This window comes from Syzygium oleosum, unplaced genomic scaffold (genome assembly GCF_021117445.2).
Source record: "Syzygium oleosum isolate NSW1041296 unplaced genomic scaffold, Sole_v2.1 Sole_v2.16, whole genome shotgun sequence".
Taxonomy (NCBI): domain Eukaryota; kingdom Viridiplantae; phylum Streptophyta; class Magnoliopsida; order Myrtales; family Myrtaceae; genus Syzygium; species Syzygium oleosum.
In genome coordinates this window covers 2,078,974-2,101,641 of record NW_026607500.1, presented here as the reverse complement: position 1 = coordinate 2,101,641, position 22,668 = coordinate 2,078,974, and the positions used below count along the sequence as shown (strand labels likewise).

General features: G+C 43.0%; 2 protein-coding genes across 4 annotated transcripts; both read right to left on the bottom strand.

Annotated features, from left to right (window-relative positions):
* Positions 1 to 8,793: 8,793 nt before the first annotated feature.
* On the bottom strand, positions 8,794 to 12,065 carry LOC115689476 (uncharacterized). 3 transcript variants are annotated; one of them, XM_056318892.1, is made up of 2 exons: positions 10,967 to 12,065; positions 8,794 to 9,061 (listed from the first exon to the last, which is right to left on the bottom strand). In XM_056318892.1, exon 1 carries the CDS (start codon positions 12,048 to 12,050, stop codon positions 11,016 to 11,018), a length of 1,035 nt encoding a protein of 344 aa, XP_056174867.1. In that variant the 5' UTR covers positions 12,051 to 12,065; the 3' UTR covers positions 8,794 to 9,061; positions 10,967 to 11,015. The 3 variants fall into 3 exon arrangements, with proteins under 3 accessions (XP_056174867.1, XP_030471376.1, XP_030471379.1); XM_030615516.2 differs by lacking the exon at positions 8,794 to 9,061 and adding an exon at positions 9,270 to 9,612; XM_030615519.2 differs by lacking the exon at positions 8,794 to 9,061 and adding an exon at positions 9,270 to 9,564.
* Positions 12,066 to 17,892: 5,827 nt separating this feature from the next.
* On the bottom strand, positions 17,893 to 21,162 carry LOC115689440 (UDP-glycosyltransferase 76B1-like). The gene is made up of 2 exons (XM_030615472.2): positions 20,545 to 21,162; positions 17,893 to 18,809 (listed from the first exon to the last, which is right to left on the bottom strand). Exons 1-2 carry the CDS (start codon positions 21,041 to 21,043, stop codon positions 17,929 to 17,931), a joined length of 1,380 nt encoding a protein of 459 aa, XP_030471332.1. The 5' UTR covers positions 21,044 to 21,162; the 3' UTR covers positions 17,893 to 17,928.
* Between the last annotated feature and the right edge of the window lie 1,506 nt (positions 21,163 to 22,668).

Here is a 22,668-nt window from a genome sequence, read left to right as displayed (position 1 = left end):
ATTCGAATTAGCAATTGTAGATTTTCTCGGGCATGTTTCTCGATTGTTTGAGTTTCAGTATTTCTCGACTGTTTGAGTTTCGTTTACTTAGGAATCCGTTTCCTTCAAGTCTTATTCCCAAGATGGTCAATGTTCATTTTTTTGTTTGTCTAGTTCTAATTGGTCTTAAGTGATAGCTAAATTTTTTTTAAAAAATTAAGTTACATCGCATCAAAAAGATTTGTCGACTCTAAAACTACTTTTTCTTTTTTTTTGTTTAGCGTGGACGTCATGACTAATTAAAGGATAAGTTGGAGTTAATTAAAGGAAGTAAATCCAACTACGATCGAAGGGGCCTATACGTGGAAGAAATCTGGTCAGCATGAGAGGTAAAGTTGGCTTGCCGTGTACTTTCATGCGATGCTCCTTTTGGTCGCTTTCTTACGCGTGAACCGCTTTGGATTCCCACCTCTCTTTAGGGTCTTTTTCTCTACTTTTGCTTTTGGAAAGTATGACACTAAACACGGTATTATGACTTTTCCTAATTGGGTTTTTGTTTATTATTCCTTGATTCCAGGGAAATAAGAGAAAACGAAAGGTTGGACAGACTAAACAAATTGACCTTCCCACGACTTTTCCCATGTGAACCGTCTTGATTACGACCTGTCAAAAGACGAAGAAGAAGGAGGAGGAGGAGGATCGTTTACTTGACTAGACTTTAACTGTCGCACTTTTTCAATTAAATATCATATGCCAACTTCAACTTGTTTACTTTTGTGACGAGCTAGATACGTTTGGGATTAAATACATGCCTAGTTTTTCATAATTCCAATAACTTCTTAAATAACAATGTGACTATATTAAGATGTTAAAGATCGTAATATAATAGCATGGGCCTTGTTACTATCGATTAATTATTCATCTATAAGTACTCAAGAAGCAAAATGTAATTTGCATATCAATATAACAAGTTAAATGCCGGTACAACATTAATCTAAGAGGTAATTTTTTTAAATAAATTCTTCTTCACCATAGTAGAGATTTTGCTCTCTTTTATGTATAAGCATTATTTTCAATTTTAATAATAACAAGGGTTAATACCACGAAAAACTCCAAACTGATACACCTGTGACAAATTTATCCCAAACGAATTTTTTGACTACCAAAAACTCCAAATTGGTACACCTTTGACAAATTTACGTCAAATTAATTTTTTGACCACTAAAAATCTCAAAGTGTTACATTTGTGATAAATTTACCTTTCGTTAATTTCCGTTAAATTGGATTAATATCACAAAAAATCACAAATTGGTACACCTGTGACAAATGAAGGGTAAAACATAAAACTGGTAGATCAGTCAACTAACGCGTGTCATTTAAAAAAGCAATTTGACATTAAAATTTAACGGAAACAAACCGAAGGTAAATTTGTCACAGGTGTACCAGTTTGGGATTTTTTGTGGTCAAAAATTAGTTTAGGATAAAATTGTCACGAGTGTACCAGTTTAGGATTTTCGTGGTATTAACCCTAATAACAAACAACGTTCCAAAATGTATAATTTATAGAAAAGATTATATTTTAATTGACAAATGGAAGTAAAGTTGATTATAAATTGTGAAATAGGCCTACTTACCTGTACGATTAATATTGTTTTGCTTCCGAGTTGTAGAAAGTCAAAATTTTATATGCGCGGAAAAGACTGAAGTCGTCGCCCTTACTAAACGGCCCGAAAATTCAGGGATCGGAAAGACACAATTGACAATGAACAAAAGTAGGCCCCATGGTGTTTTCAGCTTTTATTGACTGACTTGATCACCATTAGTTACCTTACCTATCACGGCCTTGTAATTTTCTCAACTCGAGAGGACCATAAAGATTTGTCATGACTATTCTTGCATTAATGACATCAACATGTTTCAGTATGGGATAACATGTTGCCCGCTATTATATATTCCCGAATTATATGGAAACAACGTCACAAGAAAACCAAAAGAGACTTGAGCTGAGAGTGCTTTGCTACAAATCCTCATGAACCTTCCCAATAGAGATTGGGCTTTATCAAGGTCATTCTCATGCTTAACTACCGTCATTCTTATATTAGGAAGTATCCTAGCTTTGGTAGAAGCCGGCGGGGACAAGACTGATCGGCTGGCTCTGCTGGAATTTAAGGCCTGAATAGCTTATCCTGGCGGGGTTTTGAGCTTGTGGAATGATGCTAGCCACATGTGCAAGTGGTACAGTGTCACATGTGGTCGTAGACACCGCAGAGTCACCGTGTTGAACCTCAGCTCCAAGAACCTGGCTAGGGTCGTGCAACCCCATATTGATAACCTGAGCTCTCTGAGAGAAGTCTATTTATAAAACAACAGTTTCCGCTCCGAAATTCCCCCGCACTTCGGCCGTTTGTTTCAGTTGCGGAAGTTGTTCCCTTAATAACAACTCGTTCAACCGACAAATCCCTTCAAATCTCTCCAATTGCTCTAATTTGCTCAATCTTGACTTAAGAGTCAACATGCTCGAAGGAAATTTGCCTATAGAACTCGGCTGCTTGTCCAAGCTCCAAAGACTCTAGCTTAGAATCAACAGCTTGACGGGAAACATTCCGCCGTCATTTGGAAACTTATCCTCTCTTCAAGTCTTCACAACATATTTCAATAACCTCGGTGGTAAGATCCCAGAATCTCTCGGCTGGCTGAGAAATCTAACTGTCCTCTCTCTCGGTGGAAATAAATTTGTCGGCACGATTCCAATCTCAATCTTCAATATATCTATTCTGACAGTGTTTGTAGCAATTATAAACCAATTAGAGGGGGGCTTACTCAGAAACTTAGGCTTCACTCTTCCAGAATCTACTTCTCTTGAACCTTTCGACCAACTACCGCAGTGGTAACATACCCTTGCAAATTATGGGCCTCTCATCTTTGTCGTTTTATCTTGACTTGTGTCAAAATAGTCTTATCGGCTCCCTTCCAGGAGAAGTTGGAAACTTGAAAAATCTCGACGAATTACGTCTTAACGAGAACAAATTGTCTCAACATATTCCAAGTAGTATTGGCAGTTGTATAGTCATGGAACGCCTATATGAATAGGATAACTTTTTTGAAGGGCCACTACCATCGACTATGAGTTCCATGAGAGGCCTTCAAGTTTTGAATGTTTCCAACAACTGATTGTCTGGCCAAATCCCAGAATATCTAGAGTCGTTGAATCTGACAAATTTGAGTCTATCTTACAATGATTTTAAGGGTGCATTGCCTACCGAAGGAGTTTTTGGAAGTGTCATTTCAACATCAGTCGTTCGAAACAAGAAGCTTTGCGGGGGTTTGCCAAATTTTCAACTACCGAAATGCGACTACAAAGAGTCAAAATGGACAAGAATAAGTGGAACTGCAAAAGTTCTAATATCCACGGTCTCTGCTCTTGTAGGAGTGGCCTGCATGCTCTCTTTATTATACTTCTTCCAGTATAGACACAATAAGAAAGCATCAGCTTCAAGCTCTTCTGTAGATGGGCTTTTGCACGTTTCTTATCATAGTCGATTAAAAGCGACGGGTGAATTCTCCTCCACCAATCTTCTCAGCGTGGGCAATTTTGGGTCCGTGTATAGAGGGCTTCTTGATCAGACTCAATCTGTCGTGGCCATCAAGATTCTCAACCTTACACGTCACGGAGCTTCCAAGAGCTTCATAGCCGAGTGCAAGGCCTTAAGAAGAATCTGACACCATAATCTCGTGAAGGTACTCACGGTATGTTCTGGGTTTGATTTTAATGGAAATGATTTTAAGGCACTGGTCTACAAATTTATGTCAAATCGGAGCTTGGATGAATGGTTGCACCCAAGTGCATCGCAATTTATGGAGAGAAGCAAGTTGAGTCTACTTGAGAGAGTGAATATTGCCATTGATGTTGCTTGTGCACTAGATTATCTCCATCATCACTGTGAAACGCCGATAGTTCATTGTGATCTAAAGCCGAGTAATGTCCTTCTTGACGATGAAATGATTGGAAATGTAGGCGATCTTGGGCTTGCCAATTTCCTCCCAGAAGCAACGCATTAGTTATTAGTTGATCAATCAAGCTCTGTCGGAGTAAAAGGATCTTTTGGCTACATAGCTTCAGGTAATGATGCAGAAGTTTGGCCTTTAAATTTATTTCCTTATATCGAACAAGCAATTGGAGACCGATCCTTAAACTAAAAGGCATAGGCATGAAACATCTCCGGTCTATATTTCAATCTTAATTATTCACTATGCATCACTATGCTCTAGGGGTGAGTGGTTCTAGATTCCTTACAGGTTCCACATGGAACTTGAAACCTACCCTCGGGTACAGATTCCTCATTTTTTGGAGCGTGAAACTTATCCGTCAGAATTTGGAACCTGTAATCTACCCTGTCACACGTTCCAGGGTAGGTTCTAAGGTCTAGTAGGTTCTTTTTTTTTTTTTTTCCATTTTTAGTTAAACAAAATGAAAATGAACGCAACAATACTAAACAAGCTTGTCGTTCACTAAAGAGAATACAAAAGACTAGTTTTCCTATCATTACAGTTTAAATAAATATAATTAAAATGAGAAGTTATTGCATGAATCAATACTAGGGGTGAACGGTTCCATGTTCCGTATAGGTTCCACCCATGATAATAGATTCCTCATTTTTTGAAACTTGAAACCTACCCTATTACAGGTTCGAAGGTCGGTTTCAGGGTCTACCCAGGTTCCATCTGTATTATTAATTGAATAATTGCAGTGAATCATCATCTTTAACAACCACTATTTTCTACTATAATCCATCAACCATAATTTATATTTGGACACTCGAAAATATGAAACATTAACAAGTCATAAAATGAAAGCTCATATTAGTGGTTCCAGATTATACACTCATCATCTAACGCCATGAAACACTGTAGGATCACGCGAAGACATAGACCAAGAAAAAACAAAAAAACTTGTTCAGGTTTCAGGTTCCAGGTTCCACCTACCTAGAATCTGGAACTTACCTATCGAGATAGGTTCTCAAATTTTTGGAACCTAGAACCTACCCTACATACCTTGGAACCTGGAACCTACAGATTCCCACTGGTCAGGTTCTCAGGTTCCGGGTTCCCACTTTCGTATAAAAGTTGAATAATATTTAAATTTTATTAAAGCATATGAAAAGGAATATGTAATTACATATATCAATATTTGTTCTTCTTATATCTATAGATAAAGCCGGAGCCGATAGAATATTCGCTTTTGTAATCGCCACATGGAAAACTTTACCTATATGATTGTCCCGTGGCCACATGGCCTATATTGGTCCGATTAGCATTAGTTTTGAAATTTTTCATCCGCAAGCGTCTATAATTTAGTACATTCAAATTTAAACTTAGGGATGGATAAAAAGCAAGTATATTATTCTTAAGCGTAATCTTCCAACAAAGGAAATAATAAAAAAAATCTTGAAATACATTTCAATTATTCTTCCCAAATATTTATCTTCTTTCGACTCATTATTGATTTGAGAGTAAGCCATCAAGGCCCTCAATTTTTCAAGAGCATTTAGTTTTCAATTTTACTGATGTTGAAAATGAAGATAAAATATTTTAATAATAATTGAATATTGGATACCAAATAATACTAGTTTATTAATTAATCAGGAGCACTTTTAATAAGTTTTTGCAAAATAATTAGGGTTAATACCACGAAAAACCTCAAACTGATACACTGTGACAAATTTATTCCAAACTAATTTTTTGATCACAAAAAATTCAAAACTGGTACATATATGACAAATTTACCCAAAACTAATTTTTTTACCATAAAAAACCCTAAACTGGTACACTTGTGACAAATTTATTCTCAATTATATTAGATTAATACCAAGAAAAATAACAAACTGGTAAATTTGTGACAAACAGGTGGGTAAAACCCTAAACTGGTACACCCGTCACTGCCACGTGTCATCCAACTCAGTAATTTGATGGTAAAATTTAACGAAATCTAATGGAGAGTAAACTTGTCACAGATGTACCAATTTGGGGTTTTTGCTGGTAAAAAAATTAGTTTAGGGTAAATTTGTGACATGTGTATTAGTTTGGGGGTTTTTTTGGGTATTAACCCAAATAATTATCATGATTCTTGTGCCAATAATTATCTTTTTCTATTAAATAAATTTAGTGGCCTTTCCTTACCTAGAAATTTTCTGACTTAATTAAACCCGTTAAGCTTAAACTAGTCATGAGTATCACATGTGTTTAATTTTATTGAGTTCTAAATATTTTAGTTTTCAAGACTTAATCGAGTTATCAAACAATCTGTAAATTTTGGTAACTTACATAAAATTTAAATGCAAATCGGTAAGTTACTGATCACCTTGACATCGAAATTCAAATATTAGATAATTTATGCAGACTTTAATAAACTTAAATGTGTGATAGTAATTTCTTTTATCGATAAAAAGGTGAAAATAGGCAATCAGTGGTTACCCCTATGGACATTAGGTCTCGTACTTGTCACGGAATATTGGATTTCAGTCCTGACTTTTCAAACCACCCGTAAGTAAATAAACACTTCGAGCCATGATTTCTTTCATAACATTGCTTGATTGTGATAAACTCTTTTATACCGGGCTACCCTGTTCGGCGGTATGTGAGAAGTATCTCGTTGATAAAAACAATCAACTTATTAAATGTTTTCTCACTTATTTTATAAATAAATACCATATGTATTGAACATTACCAATCCTAGATAATTATCATGTATTGAATTTTGCATTTCTTTTATAATCGATGTTTTTAAACAGGTCGATCTATTGACACCATCAGTGTGTGACCATGTTCATCTCCATGCTTCCGTCCGGTGGCTGCTTAGACTGAGAGGCGGGCAGAGAGAGAGAGAGAGAGAGGGGACGAGCATCGACGGAGTCAACCATGTCCAAAACTCTCTCTCTCTCTCTCTCTCTCTCTCTCTCTCTCTCTCTCTCTCTACTCCATCCTCCCTCAACCCCTTCGTCTTCCGCCTCCACTGCTACGTCGCCAGGTCTATGCAACGACACTGCCTCCCGTCTCGGGTCGTCGCCCACAGACTCTGCTGCATTTACGCTGATCGCATCTGCAGTCCGAACCTCGCTTTGGTCTTGTCTTTGTCTCCTCCGGCTTCCGCGAGGTATTGTTTGCAGTGCGTTTCGAGCTCCGCTGCTCATTTTGGTGCCTTCGGCTAACATGGCGGCGGCGGCAGTATTGGCGGCAGAGGAGGAGGCGGTGGAGTTGACGGTGAGGATGGGAAGGCAAAATCGGTCGTGGATGGGGCCGAGAAGGCCTCAGTTGTCTTCTCTGATGTCCTAATTCTCGACGTCGGAGTAAGCCCCTCTCTCTCTCTCTCTCTCTGTCTATCGCCCTTTATGTGAAATGTTATTATGTGGAAATGACTTGTGGGGGATGTGCTGCAAGTGTGAAGAAGAATTTTAGAAAATCAAGTGAATTTACCATTGCTTTTGTCTTTACTGTAATTCGTGAAGAGTGTTTGCTATTCTATTCTCAAAGGTAAGGTAACTATACCTTAGTCCAACATGGTGCTTGAAATAACTATACCTTTTCTGTGTCATCTTGACTCGAGTTTCGCGTCATTGGTCAGCCTTGGCTTTTTGAATCTCTGTTGGCCATTGAGGTTAGTCCACAAATTCTTACTTCCACTGCGCTCGACATGGAGGTGCAATCTCTGTTGCTCATTGAGATTTTGGGGATTTAACAAGCTACAGAATGCCATCATCATGTGATACAGCAAATACAGCAGGTTTACTTCCACTGTCCCCTGTATTTTGTAATTTGATCGGTAAGGTCTAGTTCAGTGAGTATGGGCAACAACTGCTCTAGCATTATGGTTAGTTTGTATGCTTAGGATCAATTAACTCTAGAAACCTAAGCTTCTCAATTTTTGTAACATGAGATGCTTCATTGCTGCAATTTCATGAACATTCATTTGGTATCATTACTATCCTTGATATTATATTGTGGTGATGAAGGAAGCATGTTAACATCATAGAAGCGTAATTGCAAAAACCATCGTCAATTTTGCTCTTCACATCAAATACCCTCCTCACATTTCGAAACTACATCGTGCATCTTCCCAACCTAAATTGACCTGTTTTCCCTCGTGCACGCCTGAGATCTACACCCAGAATGTAAAATCCCTAGTTGAGGATGGGGTAATTCAAGAAATATGTGTGAGCGGGAGATGCAACTTGAAATCCACTAAAAAAAAAGAATGAGAATATGAAAATTGTTAGTTTTTGAAATGTGAAAGTGGGGTCTTTGAGCAGCAGAGTTGAGCATAATATCTGTAATTGTACCTGTCATATAATACAAAATAACTCTGTGAAGAATATTTTTAATGCAGGAGTTCTGGACGCTCCTGTTGATTTGGTTTTGCAACTGTTGATGGGAAGCAAGCAATGGATGAGGCAAATGAGGCTATGAATGGGATAGAATTGGATGGGAGAAATATCATTTTGGAAAAAGCTCAGCCTCAAGGTTTGGGTAGAGACCGAGATGGTGATCGCAGTCGTGATCGTGGTCGTGATTGCGGCCCTAATCGGGACTATGGTGTTAGACATGGAGGTGGAGGTGGAGGTGGAGGTGGAGGTGGAGAGTGCTTTAAGTGTGGTGAGCCTGGGCGTTTTGCAAGGGAGTGTCCTAGGGCAAGCCCACGGCAACCCCCATCCCATGCGGCAGAGAAGTGGGTCAGGCGTCGATGCAGGCGGCAATTGCAGCGGGGGCGAAACATGGACTGTGAAGGGCCGGGGAGGGGGAAGAGAGAGAGAGGAGGCTGACTATCTGGGATTTCTTCTGTGTTAGTAAGTAAAGTCGCAAGTTTGTGACACCATCTGATGAAAACATACAAATCAGAGGTTCGGTTCGGCTGAAGCCGATCAACAGCAGCCAAACTTAGTCAAGTCCCAAAGTCCTAATTCCTGAAGTGATGGAGTCGCTACACAAGCATTTGAATACGATGGCCCCAAAAAAATTTGTAGTTGAACACTTGTGACCGAAAAAATAATGTGGGAATCTGCTTTTTTCCGCCTTTGAGATGCACAAGTGTCTACAAACACAAATCAATCAAAAGGGAAATACAAAGTACATTGACCATCACCTCCACGAGGTCATGTAAGGAAGTGAGGAAAGCAGAGTGAATAATGCATGTTTACAGTCATTCCACCTCTGTTCCGTACAATACCAAAACTCTAAAGTCCCTTTAAAAATGAAAAATAGAAAGGGCTTTGAAGATCATTTGGAGAAAGACAAGAACGTAGAAGCATAAAGCATTTAAGCTTTCTTCTATGACAATTAATGCTAACAAGATGCGGTCTAAGATTGCTCCTTAGCTTATTAACCGACTCTAGAGAAAAAGATCCATGAAAATCATTCGAATTGATTTGCCTCCCATAATTAACAGTCATCCAACAACAAGCAGAGATTTTCATTCTCTGGCTTATGATTCAAAAAGCTTTCAAGCATAAATTGCATTATCACTCCCTTACAAGCCATATATGTTCTAGTGTGCATAACTTATCTCGTTGGAAAAGCTTCCTACTTTGCAAATGGCTGGAATCATGAAGGTTCTAAAATCACATCAGTGCCACAAAAATGAACCTGCAGATAATAGAAAGTGCTAAATCATGAGCTCTAAAAATTATTAACATACCAAAGAGGCAACATGAGTTTTTTTTTTTTTTCCTTTTTTGAAGTACAATACAGCACAAAGCTCTTTTATTTGACACAGCCATTCCATATCAGCATCACAAATTATCAAAGTCTGCAACTGCAATGGATCTATTGAGATCACCAAGAAAATGAAATCTAATAAGGTGATGGACCTAGGATTCGAATTTGAACTTTTTTCTTGGTTAAGACTCGAGAGGGGGGCTCCATGTTATTCAAAAAACTTAAAAGAGGGACATCTGTATAAAGTATATTATTGTGAGCATGCGCACGCCCACAAAGAGAGAGAGAGAGAGACAGAGACAGACACATTCCATTTGATTCCAGGTGTTTCATTCTATGACTTGAATGACCATCAATAGAAGCACTCAGCAGAAAGCATGATATATCTAAGTGCATCAGATCTCCACAAAAGTTAGTTCCTTTTGCTCATTTTCACTTAAAGAAAACCAGAAGGGAAGGCTCTCTGTGTGTTTGTGTGGGTGTGTGTCCGTGTTGTGTGCGCGTAATTTGAAATAAGATTGTAGTTAGTCATCCCTCTTGAAATTTTCCTGACACCCAAGGCTCCCCTTCTAAATCTAAATCCGAAGGCCATTACTGGTAAGGATCCCATGAAAAAAGGAAGTAATTGGACCCAACTGCTCAGTAATAAAGTTTTGAATGAAAATCAGCAAATACGACAGGTTTTCTCCCACGAAACACTAGGAGTAGAACTGTTGATTGTGCTCTGCTTTGCCCCTCTAAGCAGGTGTAAAGATTTGCCCTGATGTTTGCAACACTGGTCATGCATAGAAACTGAATTCCGTTAATGATGTTCAAACAGCTGCTATGACTCAAGTGATCAAGAAATATTGCTAACACTTCCAAACGGGGCAAAAATCAATCTTGCTTCAGGTTCAGAAGCAGATTCATTAACCCAGAACTAAGATTTTAGCCGACTGGCAAAGTAATATCTGGACATCACCTATAAGCATTCTGACCGTTAAAAGTCAACTACAACTACAAAAGCCGGGGCCATCCTCAGAAGAAAAGGCAAAAGAGCGGGACATACGACACGTTTTCTCAACTTCAAATGGCTGTCTTAAGTTTAGCCACATCAAAATGATACTTTTCCGAAAAAAAACTTCCAGGAGAGGGGAATATATTATCCCATCCACAGTTCTACAACAGACAACAAAAGCCATTGGCTTCTTTCTTCCTAGACCAAGAATCACACGAAACAACCGATTGATTCATCAAACACTCGTACAGAGAAGTTAAGTTAAAACTCAACAGAGCTACTTACTCAATTGCAATTCATCCGAGCCTGAAGATAACCGTCATCGTCACGTCTTTTAGCCGGTGATCATGGTTCCAGCTCCTACATCCGTCATGATCTCGAGGAGCAACGAATGCGGGACCCTTCCATCGATTATACTCGTCGTCCTCACGCCCTGCGCCAACGACCTCACGCAGCAATTGACCTTCGGAATCATCCCTCCCGCAACCAACCCGTTCTCTATCATCTTCCTCACCCCCTTTATATCAATCTCCTTCACCAAGCTACCGGGATCGTTCCGGTCCCGAAGAATCCCCGCGACATCTGTCAACAAAATCAGCTTCTCTGCACCCAATGCAGCCGCCAGCTCACCTGCCACCGTGTCGGCATTGATGTTATACGACTGCCCGTCCTTGTCGGCCGCCACGGATGCAATCACGGGAATGTGGCCACTGTCCGTAAGGGGTCGTAGCACGGTGGGGTCGACGGAGGCCACCTCCCCGACGAACCCCAATTGGGCAGCGTTCGGGGCCGGGCGGGCGGTGAGGAGGCACCCGTCCATGCCCGAGAGCCCGACGGCGGTGGCCCCCGCCCTGTTGATGAGCGAGACGAGGTGCTTGTTCACCTTCCCGACGAGGACCATGGAGACGATCTCCATGGTGGAGGCGTCGGTGACGCGGAGGCCGTCGCGGAAGACGGGCTCGATGCCGAGGCGGGCGAGCCAGGAGTTGATCTCGGGGCCGCCCCCGTGGACGAGGACGGGGCGGAGGCCGACGCAGGCGAGGAGGACGAGGTCGTTCACGACGGAGGCGCGGAGGGCCTCCGACTTCATGGCGGCGCCGCCGTACTTGACGACGATGGTCTTGCCCCGGAACTTCTGGATGAAGGGGAGGGACTCCGAGAGCACGTCGACCCGGAACTGGCCCGGGGGCGAGGCGGCGACGGCGGAGGCGGCGGCGGACGCGGAGGAGGAGGAACCGGCGACGGCGAGGCGTGGGGTCCGGAGGGAGAGGGTGTTGGGGGTCTTGGGGCGTAGGGTTCTGGGGAGCGGAGGAGAGAGGTGGTGGTGGTGGTGGTGGTGGCGGAGGCTTCTCGTCAGTGTCATCTCCATTCTTCTCTCTCTCTCTCCCTCTCTCTCTCCGCCCTCTGCTCCGCTCTTGATGGGTGGTGGTGCGCGGCGGCGGCGCTACGGAGGCGCGACGAGAGGGATTGCTGGTAGTAGCGGCGGCGGCGGCGGCGGCATCTCGCGGAGCGCGCGACTTAGGCTTGGGAGCACGAGCGAGCGCGCGTGCGGCCGGTGATGACGTCGCGCGGGTCTTAACATTTGTGGGTGGGTCGCGCAATTTTTTATTTTTAGGGTTCTCTTTTTTTTTTTATGGATTAATACCTAAACTGGTACATTTGTGACAATTTTACCCCAAACTATTTTTTTGACCATCAAAAACCCCAAACTGGTATAATTATGACAATTTTACCATAAACTAATTTTTTAATACTATTTTTTATTTTTCGAATTTTTTTATTAAGTTTTTTTTATTTTTTCTTTACTTTTTTTTTCCTTTCTCTTCAACCTCTGGCCGGTCCGGTCCGGCGACCGGCCAGAGGCGGAAGCCAGCGAGGTCAGCCCCGCCGGCTGCTGGCGAGGCTCGACCTCGCCGTTGCGGCGAGGCCGACCTCGCGCGCAAGATTGGGCGAGGTCGGCCTCGCCGGCGTTGGGCGAGGTCGGCCGCCATGCAACGGCGGGCCGAGCCCTCGCCGATTTGGCGAGGCTCGACCTCACCGCTGCGGGCGAGGTCGACCTCGCCCAACGCCGGCGAGACCGACCTCGCCGCACCGGCGAGGCCGAGCCCTCGCCGGATCTCGTGGCGAGGTCTCGGCCCCCCGCTGCAGGCGAGTTCTCGGCCCCGCCGTTGCAGGGCGAGGCCGACCTCGCCCAACGCCGGCGAGGCTGACCTCGCCCAATGCCGGCGAGGTCGAGCCTCGCCAGATTTGGCTGGGGCCTGGTCCCGTCGGCCGTTGGCGAGGCTCGACCTCGCCAGAGGCCGGCGGGGCCGGGCCCCCGCCAGATCTGGAGTGGCTCGACCTCGCCGTTGCAAGGCGAGGCCAACCTTGCCCAATGCCGGTGAGGTCGAGCCTCGCCAGTGGCCGGCGGGGCCGACCTCAGAGGCGTGGTCGCCCAGAGGTTGAAGAGAAAGGAAAAAAAAAGTAAAGAAAAAATAAAAAAATTCAAAAAATAAAAAATAATATTAAAAAATTAGTTATGGGTAAAATTGTCACATGTATACCAGTTTGGGGTTTTTGGTGGTCAAAAAAATAGTTCAGGATAGATTTGTCACAAGTGTACCAGTTTGGGGTTTTTTATGGTAAAAAAAATAGTTTTGGGTAAAATTGTCACAAGTGTACCAGTTTAGGGTTTTTCGTGATATTAACCCTTTTTTTATTTGGTTTGGGATGTCCGGTTTGTTTTCTCCCTTTTGTCTTTTCTTGTGGGTCCCATTTTCTACTGTTCGTTCTTTAATTCTTAATTCTGATAATGGTTTTAGACTAAGGGCGCGAATGATAATCATTATATTTTTTTTATATTTTTTTATTTTTTTGTTCCTCAGAATAGGTTCGGAACAGAAATCCGTTTAGTAAAATAATTTCATTTTTTTTTATTTCTAAGACAAATTTTGGCTTATAAATAGATTTGGAGCAGAAATGAGAAGTTAAAATTTTTTACTTTTATATTTCTAGAACAGAAACAGAAATAACGACTCTTTTTTATTATTCACCCTTGCCCCTCACCGCCGTCCACTCGTTGCCGACCGTCTGCAGCCACCAGCCACCGCTCGCCAGTCGACCGACCGTCCGCTACCGCCACCTGCCACCACTCGCCAACAGACTGTCCGTCGTCGTAGCCTTTCGCCGGCTGTCCACCGCCACTGCCACTTGTCGTTCACCAGCCGTCCGCCGCCGCCCGCCGCCCCCCACCGTCGCTCGCTAGCCCTCCACCGTCGCCCGTTGCCACCGCCTTTTGCCAGCCGTCTATCATCTTTCACCAGCCGTCCGCCGCCCCCCACTGCCGCCTATCGGCCCTCCATTGTCACCCGTTGCCACCGTCGCTCGCTGGCTGTCTGCCTGTGATATCCTGAAATTCGACCATTTTCGAGATATATAAAATGGTTATTTCATCGATGCACTGTTAGTTAAATCTCGCTCTAAATTAATCACTCATGAGAGGACTAACCAATAGGAAAAGGTCGTTAAGGAATTTAGTACACACGACCTGAGAACTTGACTATGGATTGATAATTCGACCATAAGGATTGACGAGGGACAATTTTGAGCTATTATAGACTAATTAATGAACGATTATAGAATGATTCACCAATAGTATACAATTGGATCGCGAGTGATTCCGCCTGACCATTGTATGGATTGCGAACTACCCTAAACCAATACCTAAACGATCGTGTACTTCGAAACTAGCGATTGACCCCTCACAATTACATAACAACCGAAATTACCCATGATTCGAGAAAGCTTAAATGTGGTTTGATATCAAATCAATCACGGGTCGAATACGCATAACTCCTAAAAGTCGCCCGTTAGTTTGAGATATAGTAAAGTTGCAATTGATTGATTTTGACCATGAATTAGAATCCAAATTTGGGTATCGAACTTTCAAGGATTTCAAGACTAATCTATTGAACATTGCCTCGTTAATCCTTCGATTTATCGGTTTGCTCGAAATTCTCGGAAAATGAAATTTTGGGCCGAGAATTGGAGTCCATGAGGAAGTGGGCCGAGCGAAGGCCCATTGGGCCTCACGTCCAAAGTGTGCTTCGGCCACTTGGGCCCAAACAAGTTCAAGTGGGCCCAATGAGGCCCAATAAGCTCAATTTACCATTTTCAAGCCCAATAGCAAATTTAAACCCAATTTGAGCCCGCGAACTTTTCAAATCCATTTCTATTCAATTGGGCTCGTTCCAAGGCCCGTCTCTTGACTTTGGCCCAAGGGCAAAATGGGAAATTTGTGCCAAAATGTGAAATGACCAAAATGCCCTTCTTGCATTATTGAGCAAAGAGACAAAGGGAGATTCAGCATTGATGAGCGAAGACTTGGGGGAGTTGCATTGATGAGTAGAGACTTTGGGGAAGAAAAAAATATCTTCCAAACTCTCTCTCTTGTCTCTCATTTCTCTCTCTCTCTCTCTCTCTCTCTCTCTCTCTTCCTTCTCATTTTCCGCCTCCTCTCTCCCTCCTCTTCTTTCCTTCGGCCAAGCTCAGCCCCACTGCCCCCTTGGCTGCTGTTTTGCCACCGTGGAGCCACCGCCACCACCCGCTGAGCGCCGTGACCGGCCCTTTGCCGTGTGCCATCCATCTGAGCCGTTTCCTCGTCAGTTTGCCTCCATCGCAAGCCAAACTAGTCCCACCGAAGCTGCTGAGTTGTTGTCCATGCCGTCGTCACCACCTTGTGTCGTTTCCGGACCGAGCCACGCGTAGCCCTCGCCACCACCGTCGTGCCCTTGTCGTCAAAATTGTTAACAGGTGATTTAACGTTCTAATCCCTTGATTAGTACGTTAAACTTGATTATGATTAGTTTATATTAAGTTAATTAGGTGATTAGTGATTAATGATGATTAATTAGTTGATAGGTTATCAACTAGCAATAGGTTATCGGAAAGTTGGATGATAAGCTATCGCTAATTAGGCGATAAGCTATCGAAGTTTTGGTGATAAGTTATCGCCAAATAGGCGATAGGCTATTGAGGAAATGATGATAAGCTATTGTAAAAGGAAAATAAGCTATCAGCAAAATGATGATAAGTTATCGTCAAAAGAACGATAAGTTATCGGAAAAAAGGGTGTTAAGCTATCGTCAAAGGGGCGATAAGCTATCAATATTTGGGCGATAAGCTATCACTAATTGGATGATAAGTTATCGCAATTAGGGCGATAAGTGGATTTTGTATGGGTGTTTTTTGCTTGAATTAAATATTGAATTATACTCGTTTTATGCTGTTTAATGCCTGCTTTGCCCTGAAAAATAATTGTCCCATGTGAAACCTTGTTATTTAATTTTTAAAAGGGTTTTTGTGGATATATAAATAGTAAAACCCGGGGTGTTGGGTTTATTTGTCATGTTTTATAAGTTCAATAGGGCAAGGGTGTTTAAAAAGGGAAGCATGGAAAGTTTGGTGGTTTAATTGTGTGTATGTGATCACGTGTGAATTTATAACTGCATTTTTAAGCATGAAAGTTAAAGTATTTTGATGTGTGAGCACAACCACGTCTGCTTTGGCTAAATGAGGAGAAATGTAATTGGCTTGAGTGGTTTAGGTGCTTGCGTGATCACATAATGATAAATTGTTACCCCCGCCTGATTGCTGGCGTGCCTTAAATGGCCGATGAAACCCCCACCTGATTGCGGACATGCCTTCAATGGCCGTGATGAGACCCCCGATAGAATTTCGGGCGTGCTCTGAGTGGCCGTGATAGATGTCAGTCATGTTGGAAGACCACCAAACTGTAGGGTTGTGTCGTGGCCCTGAATGATTTTAATAATCGGAACATGCATGGGTGCATCGTGCATGGAAAGTTGTTATGTGTTATAATTATGTTATATGCTTATTGCATTATTATGGCATATGATGATTTATAACGTGCAGAGCATATGCCAAGACAAGGTAAGAATGCCAGCGATTGTGTGATGGCGTGTTTGTGTATGTTGTGCTGAGTTGCTTGACACTGTGTATAACTAAGGCAAAGCAAGGGTTTGCATTGCTATTGATCTGCCATCATTATATCACTGCTTGTTTTAGGTGCATCCGAGACGAGTTAACTTCCTAAACGAGGCTTAGATCATTAACTTGCTGAGAGTTATATCTCATTTGTTGTTGTTAACTGTTTTTCGAGGCCTTAGCATGACGGATCACCCGATGGGGTTTGGGGTGCCCCAGGATATTGATAGTATTATTACTACCCATCGTTTTCTCTGCAAGCCGTATCTTTTTGAGCGCCACCTATCTACTGTGTGGGTGGATGAGAGCCTAGCTTTGTGGGTCCCTCATCAGTTCCAAGCATGTTTCATTCGTGAGGGCGAGGACCTGTACGGTCCTTTGGGGGGATTTGATGGTCCTCCAGATGAGGGCCTTGGGCAGGAGATCTGGGATCCTATGGACATTGATCCACCTGACGAGTTAGTAGAGAACCCCGAGATCAAACCAGATCCTGTATACCCCGTTGGATCACAACCCGTTGAAGCATGACCCTGACTTGCCCTATTTTGACTCGCCGAACCACTATATTGATAGTTCTTGAAGGATATGCCTAAGATCGATTCTTTTTAGGATGACCTACTTTTAGGAAGGAGTAGATTGACCCCAGCCCAATATCTTTTTGGTAGGCATGTAAGGAAGATGCCCTTGAAAGGCTTGTAAATGTGTTTTCTTGGGGTTAATCTAGTAAATAAATAAAATGACATTTTAGCATGACTGTTGTTGATTGTTATTATTATCCATGCTATTTATTGTTATGACTGGGTAATTGTTGTCGTTTCCGTATGCATAATTGAAAGATAAAATAAAAGGTCGGTAATGAGTCCTGGGACGTCGTATGCAAATGACCTAAGTGAATAGGGGTTGTTGCGTGCTCGAGGGTCGGGGCCTGACACTGCCGCCTTTTGTTGGCCATCCGCCGCCGCTTGCTGCCCCCCACCGCAGCTCGTCGGCCATCCACCATCGCCTGTTGCCACTGCCGCTCGCCAACCGCTGCTCGTTGGCCGTTCGCCGCCGCCGGGCATGCGCCGTCACCCGTCGCCTGTCGCCACCGCCACTCGCCGGCGGGGATATAAATTTTGCATCATTATCAAATAAATTTCTATTTTGGGAGCAAAAATTTTGTGTCGTTATCAAACCCTACTTTTTGCTCAGAAACTCGTCCGGGAAAAAAAATAAATTTTTTAATTTTTAACAAGAAATAGGGCCAGGGAAGGGAAATATTGTCATTTGCGCCCTAAGTACTCGGTCAATTTCTGAAGAGACCGGTACGAAGAACCACCATCCTTGAGACACTCGTCCACCTTCCTCTTCAAAGCCTTCATTTTCTCCCTCATCTCCTCTCCCTCATCGCTCACCATCAGTCTCTTAATCGCATCCTCAATCTCTCTCCTCTCCACCTTGTATTCCAGATGCAATCCAACTCTCCACTCGTTGCATACGTACCTTGCATTCACCCTCTGGTCCCCGAAGAACGGCATGCACATCATCGGCACGCCCTCGCAGATGGCCTCTAGCGTCGAGTTCCACCCGTTGTGCGTCCAGAATCCGCCGACCACGGGGTGGGCGAGGACCTCTTGCTGCGGGGCCCATCTCACAATGTGGCCCCTCCCGTCCAGGCCCTCTAGGAACCCGCTCGGCAGGGCCTCATGCCATTCCGACCCGTGGACCGACCCGGGCCGGACCACCCAAAGGAAGTGCTGGCCGCTGTTCACAAGGCCCCAGGCTATTTCCAGAAATTGGGCCTCGCTGAGTATTGAGAGGCTCCCGAAGCTCACATAGAGGACCGATTTGGGCTTTTCTTGCTTATCAAGCCACGAAATGCAGCTCCTATCTTGAGGCAACAAGCTGCTTGATGGCTCTACGGACTGCTTGTGGAATGGGCCGACCGTGAAGATCGGGACGGGGAAGCGTTGGCGGCATTCGGCCAGTTTGGTCGGTTCAAGCTCTTCGAAGGTGTTGAAGATGAGGCCGGAAGAGGCCAGCATGGTTTCGGCCATGGCGATGATGAGCCTGAGGACATCCTCGGGGTCTTTTGAGTTGATGACGTGAAGGTCTTTCACTTTGAGCGGAGGAAGTTCGGGCACTGCTTCCTCTAACCGGGAATCTGTGAGGAAGGAAATGCTGAAAACAGTAAAACTCGAAGGCACATTAAAGCTGTTTTAAGTATACATTTGTCTGCTTCCTGAAACACAAAAGCTGTTGCTCTACAGTTTTTCACAAATCAGCTAAGGGCGAAAAAGCATTTTTGACGTGGCACTCTCCATCTCCCACGATCACATGGCCTAAGAAGCCAAGAAGCATCTTATTTCTTCGCAAAATGACAAGCAGTAACGCCGGAGATAACGACACAAATGAGAAAGACCGTAATAGTTTATGATGACAGTCAGACAGATCATCTTATTCCACCCAAGTACGTGAGATCTTGATTCACGTGGAAATGCATTTCAACCGCATACGAAAATCTATTAAAGTGTCTCGTCATGATTACTGTATCTCATGAAATATTTACGCCCAATGGCGACAGACCAAGATGTTGAAGCCAAATCGTGCACAAGGGCATATGAATTTTGTTTTGTCCGTCTTCTACAATTTCTTGACTGGCAGTAGAAATGTCAGGTGTGATGCGATACCTCGCAACTTAATGAGTTAACACGGCACAGGTAAAATTACCAAAAAAATATTAAATTTATTACACTTTTATCAATTCAGTCTTAAACCTTTTAATTGTAACAATTGAATCATAAAATTTTTCACGTTTTGCCAATTGAGTCCATCTGGTCAATTTTGGCAAAAAATCACTGACATGGACTCCAGTCATTCTACGTGGCATGACCGACGCTGACGTAGATAATTTTTTTTTTCAAAATTTTGTTCAAATTTTTTATTTTCCTTTTTTTATTTTCTTTTCTTTTCCTCTTTTTTTTTTTACTGAGGCTGGCGAGGGTCGTCGGGCCCTCACCAGTCGTGGGCAAGGGCCATGACACCCAGATTTGGGCAAGGTTGCCTGGCTCGCGGCCGACAAGGCTGCCTCGCCCATACCATCGCGACTGTGGGCAAGGCCATCTTGTCTAGATCTGGGCCCAAGGGGCGAGGTCGGGTAAAGAAGGAAAAAAGAAAAAAGGGAAAAAGGAAAAAGAAAAGAATTAATAAAAAATATATTAAAAATTATTAACGTCAACATCAGTCGTCAACGGTCGACGTTCCTGTCAGCGATTTCCGATCAAAATTAGCTGAACGAATTTAATTGATAAACGAAAAAATGTTTAGAACTAAATTGTCACAAGTGCAATAATTTTATCACTGCTTTTGGTAATTTTTCCAACAACACATGTGCTTTCACCAAAATCTGACAAGTGGAGGGGACAATCTGATTGCACCGATGCAAGTTGATTCTATACCTGTGGAGCATCAAGACAATGTTCATGATGTTTCTACTGGGCCCCATTGAAAATGACCATCCAATTTTTTATGAAACAAATAATTGGTGTTTTTTTCTTTCTTCAACAGGGGAAATAGTTAATCCTCGAACATTCAAGTGGATGTGAAGATAACCATCCTATGCTTGCTCAAACACTTATATGATGATGGTTGAAGGCTTAATAAGCGGATATTCTGCAAACTGAAAGAGTCTGAGAGACCACTCGTACATCAGAAAGAATCATGCTCTGGCTTAAAATTTCGTGTTCTGCAGAAGAATAATTGATCTATGGCCTGCCAATTTGCTATATAGTCATTTAAACTCAGTCACATATGACACAGTAAAAACTAGTACACATCATAAGCGAACTGAGTTCATTTGTCTAGGGATTTATGTGGGGGGAGATGTGGAAGAAGCTTACCTCGGAGCGGGAGATAACCCTTCTCTTGCATGAGCGGCAACGCGCAGAAAGCGAGAAAAGAGGAGATGCTGCTAGTCCGCAGCACCATCCTCGGGACGTTCAGCTCGTCGGCAACCGCCTGAGGGAAGTGCCACACCGGGTCAGTTATCAAGCAGCACGGAATCCGATCCTTCGGAGCATCAGACAACAGCTTGGCCAAGCAGTCTCGGAACGGCCCCACGCAAGTAACGTTCATCAGCGTCACGAGAGCTATGAAGTCTACGGTCGAGGCCTGGCCCTCTAGCAAGCCGTCCGGGACCGGTTGGAAGTTGAAGTGAGGGTAGCTGGAGGACTTAGGAGAGTTGAAGTGGGTGTGGACTATGGTGATGGAGAAGCCGCGAGAGTAGAGGAGGTTTGCAAGCTGAAGCATTGGAGTTATGTGGCCTTGCAAGGGAAGTGGGAAGAGGACGATTTCGCGGCCCAATCTCGGCTTCACCGGACTGATTCTCGGATCCTCCATGATCAAATTTGTTTGCTGCTTTTTGCTGGTGTGTGTTGTGTCTTGTGTGCCTGTATGTCGATATGACACTTACTTTCTTTTTATATTGGTACAAGGGAGGGTCGTGGGACCCGAGACTGCCATTTTTTCAGAGATGAGAGCGTGGTAAGATGATAACTTGGTGACTCTTTTCTTTAGACACTTCAGAGTCTCATTTCATTACGTCTCTTCGGCTCTCTTGATCGGTTAAACTGAACGGGGGTCGAAGGAGTTTCCACGACCATGAGGACATAATGGTCGTGGAGAATTAACACGTTTTACATGCTGAATCAGAAAAATTAATACGTTCTCCCATTTTTGAATTCCAATGACATAATGAGATCGCAGATAAATCTTTAACCATATAAGATTCTCTGCAAGATAGTGGAAAAAACATCTCAATAGGCTAGTCATTACTGTTTCGATTGTCATGAGTTGCTTAGCATTATCTGTCTTTTCAGCTGAGATCTAGTCGTTTTTAGCCCGTTCAACTTTAGATGATGTGCCCGGTCTCGAACCTTCTTCGTTACCGATTTCGACGGGTCGCTCTACCATGTCTGTAATCACTACCAACTTTGAGGACGACATCAACTGTTTCTAACCACACAATACGGAGTTGATCCAAAGACGCAACTCCACACCCCATATACATCAGGAAGAAACTGATAACTATTTAAGGAGTAAGTAGTACAGTTGCCAGTTGCGGTCATTGTTTGGTCCAAAGGCCTCCACAGAGAACGGTTGCTTTCACTGCCAGAGTCCCATTATTTCACAATACTCTTGCTCATTAATGTGACCCAACGAATTGGCTTCCCTGCTGCATATTGAGGTTGTGGATCTTGTTGGATCATTGTAGGTGTTGTAAATTTAACGCAAAAACTGTTAGTATCTTGCAATTAAATCAATCCGAAATCACCACTAGAAATTTACGTGGTTCGGTTCGAGTGTCGATACTTACTCCACGGGAAGAGCCAACGGCAAATGATCCATAAATAATCGGAGAATCAAAATTATATTTGCTTACACGCTCGAGTGTTTTCTACACCTAGATTACACTCAAGTTCAAAGTATTTATAATTAAACAACTCAATTGAATGTAAAACTCCGAGCACAAATAGCCAGTGTACAAACCTAGACCTCTACGTACGGCTGAACCAAGAACTTTCAGTTCTTCCGAGAGAGAACTTCTCTGTGCATCTCTTTTATACTTCAAGTCGCGGCCAGAAGATCTCGACAAAACCCACGAAGTCCACATTCGTTTGGGTGCGGCTTAAAAGGAAAAGATATATGGGGCCAAATTTAATATATATAGTTAATACCATGAAAAATCTCAAATTGATATATTTGTGATAAATTTACCTCAAATTAATTTTTTAACCACAAAAAATTCCAAACCGGTACACTTGTGATAAATTTACCCTCCGTTAGTTCTTATTAAATTTCACTATCAAATTGCTAAGTTGGATGACGCGTGGCAGTTGACGGGGGTACCCATCTGGGGTTTTACCCTTTGTTTGTCACAGGGGTGCCGGTTTGTGATTTTTCATGGTATTAATCCAATTTAACGGAAACTAACGGAGTGTAAATTTGTCACAAATGTACCAGTT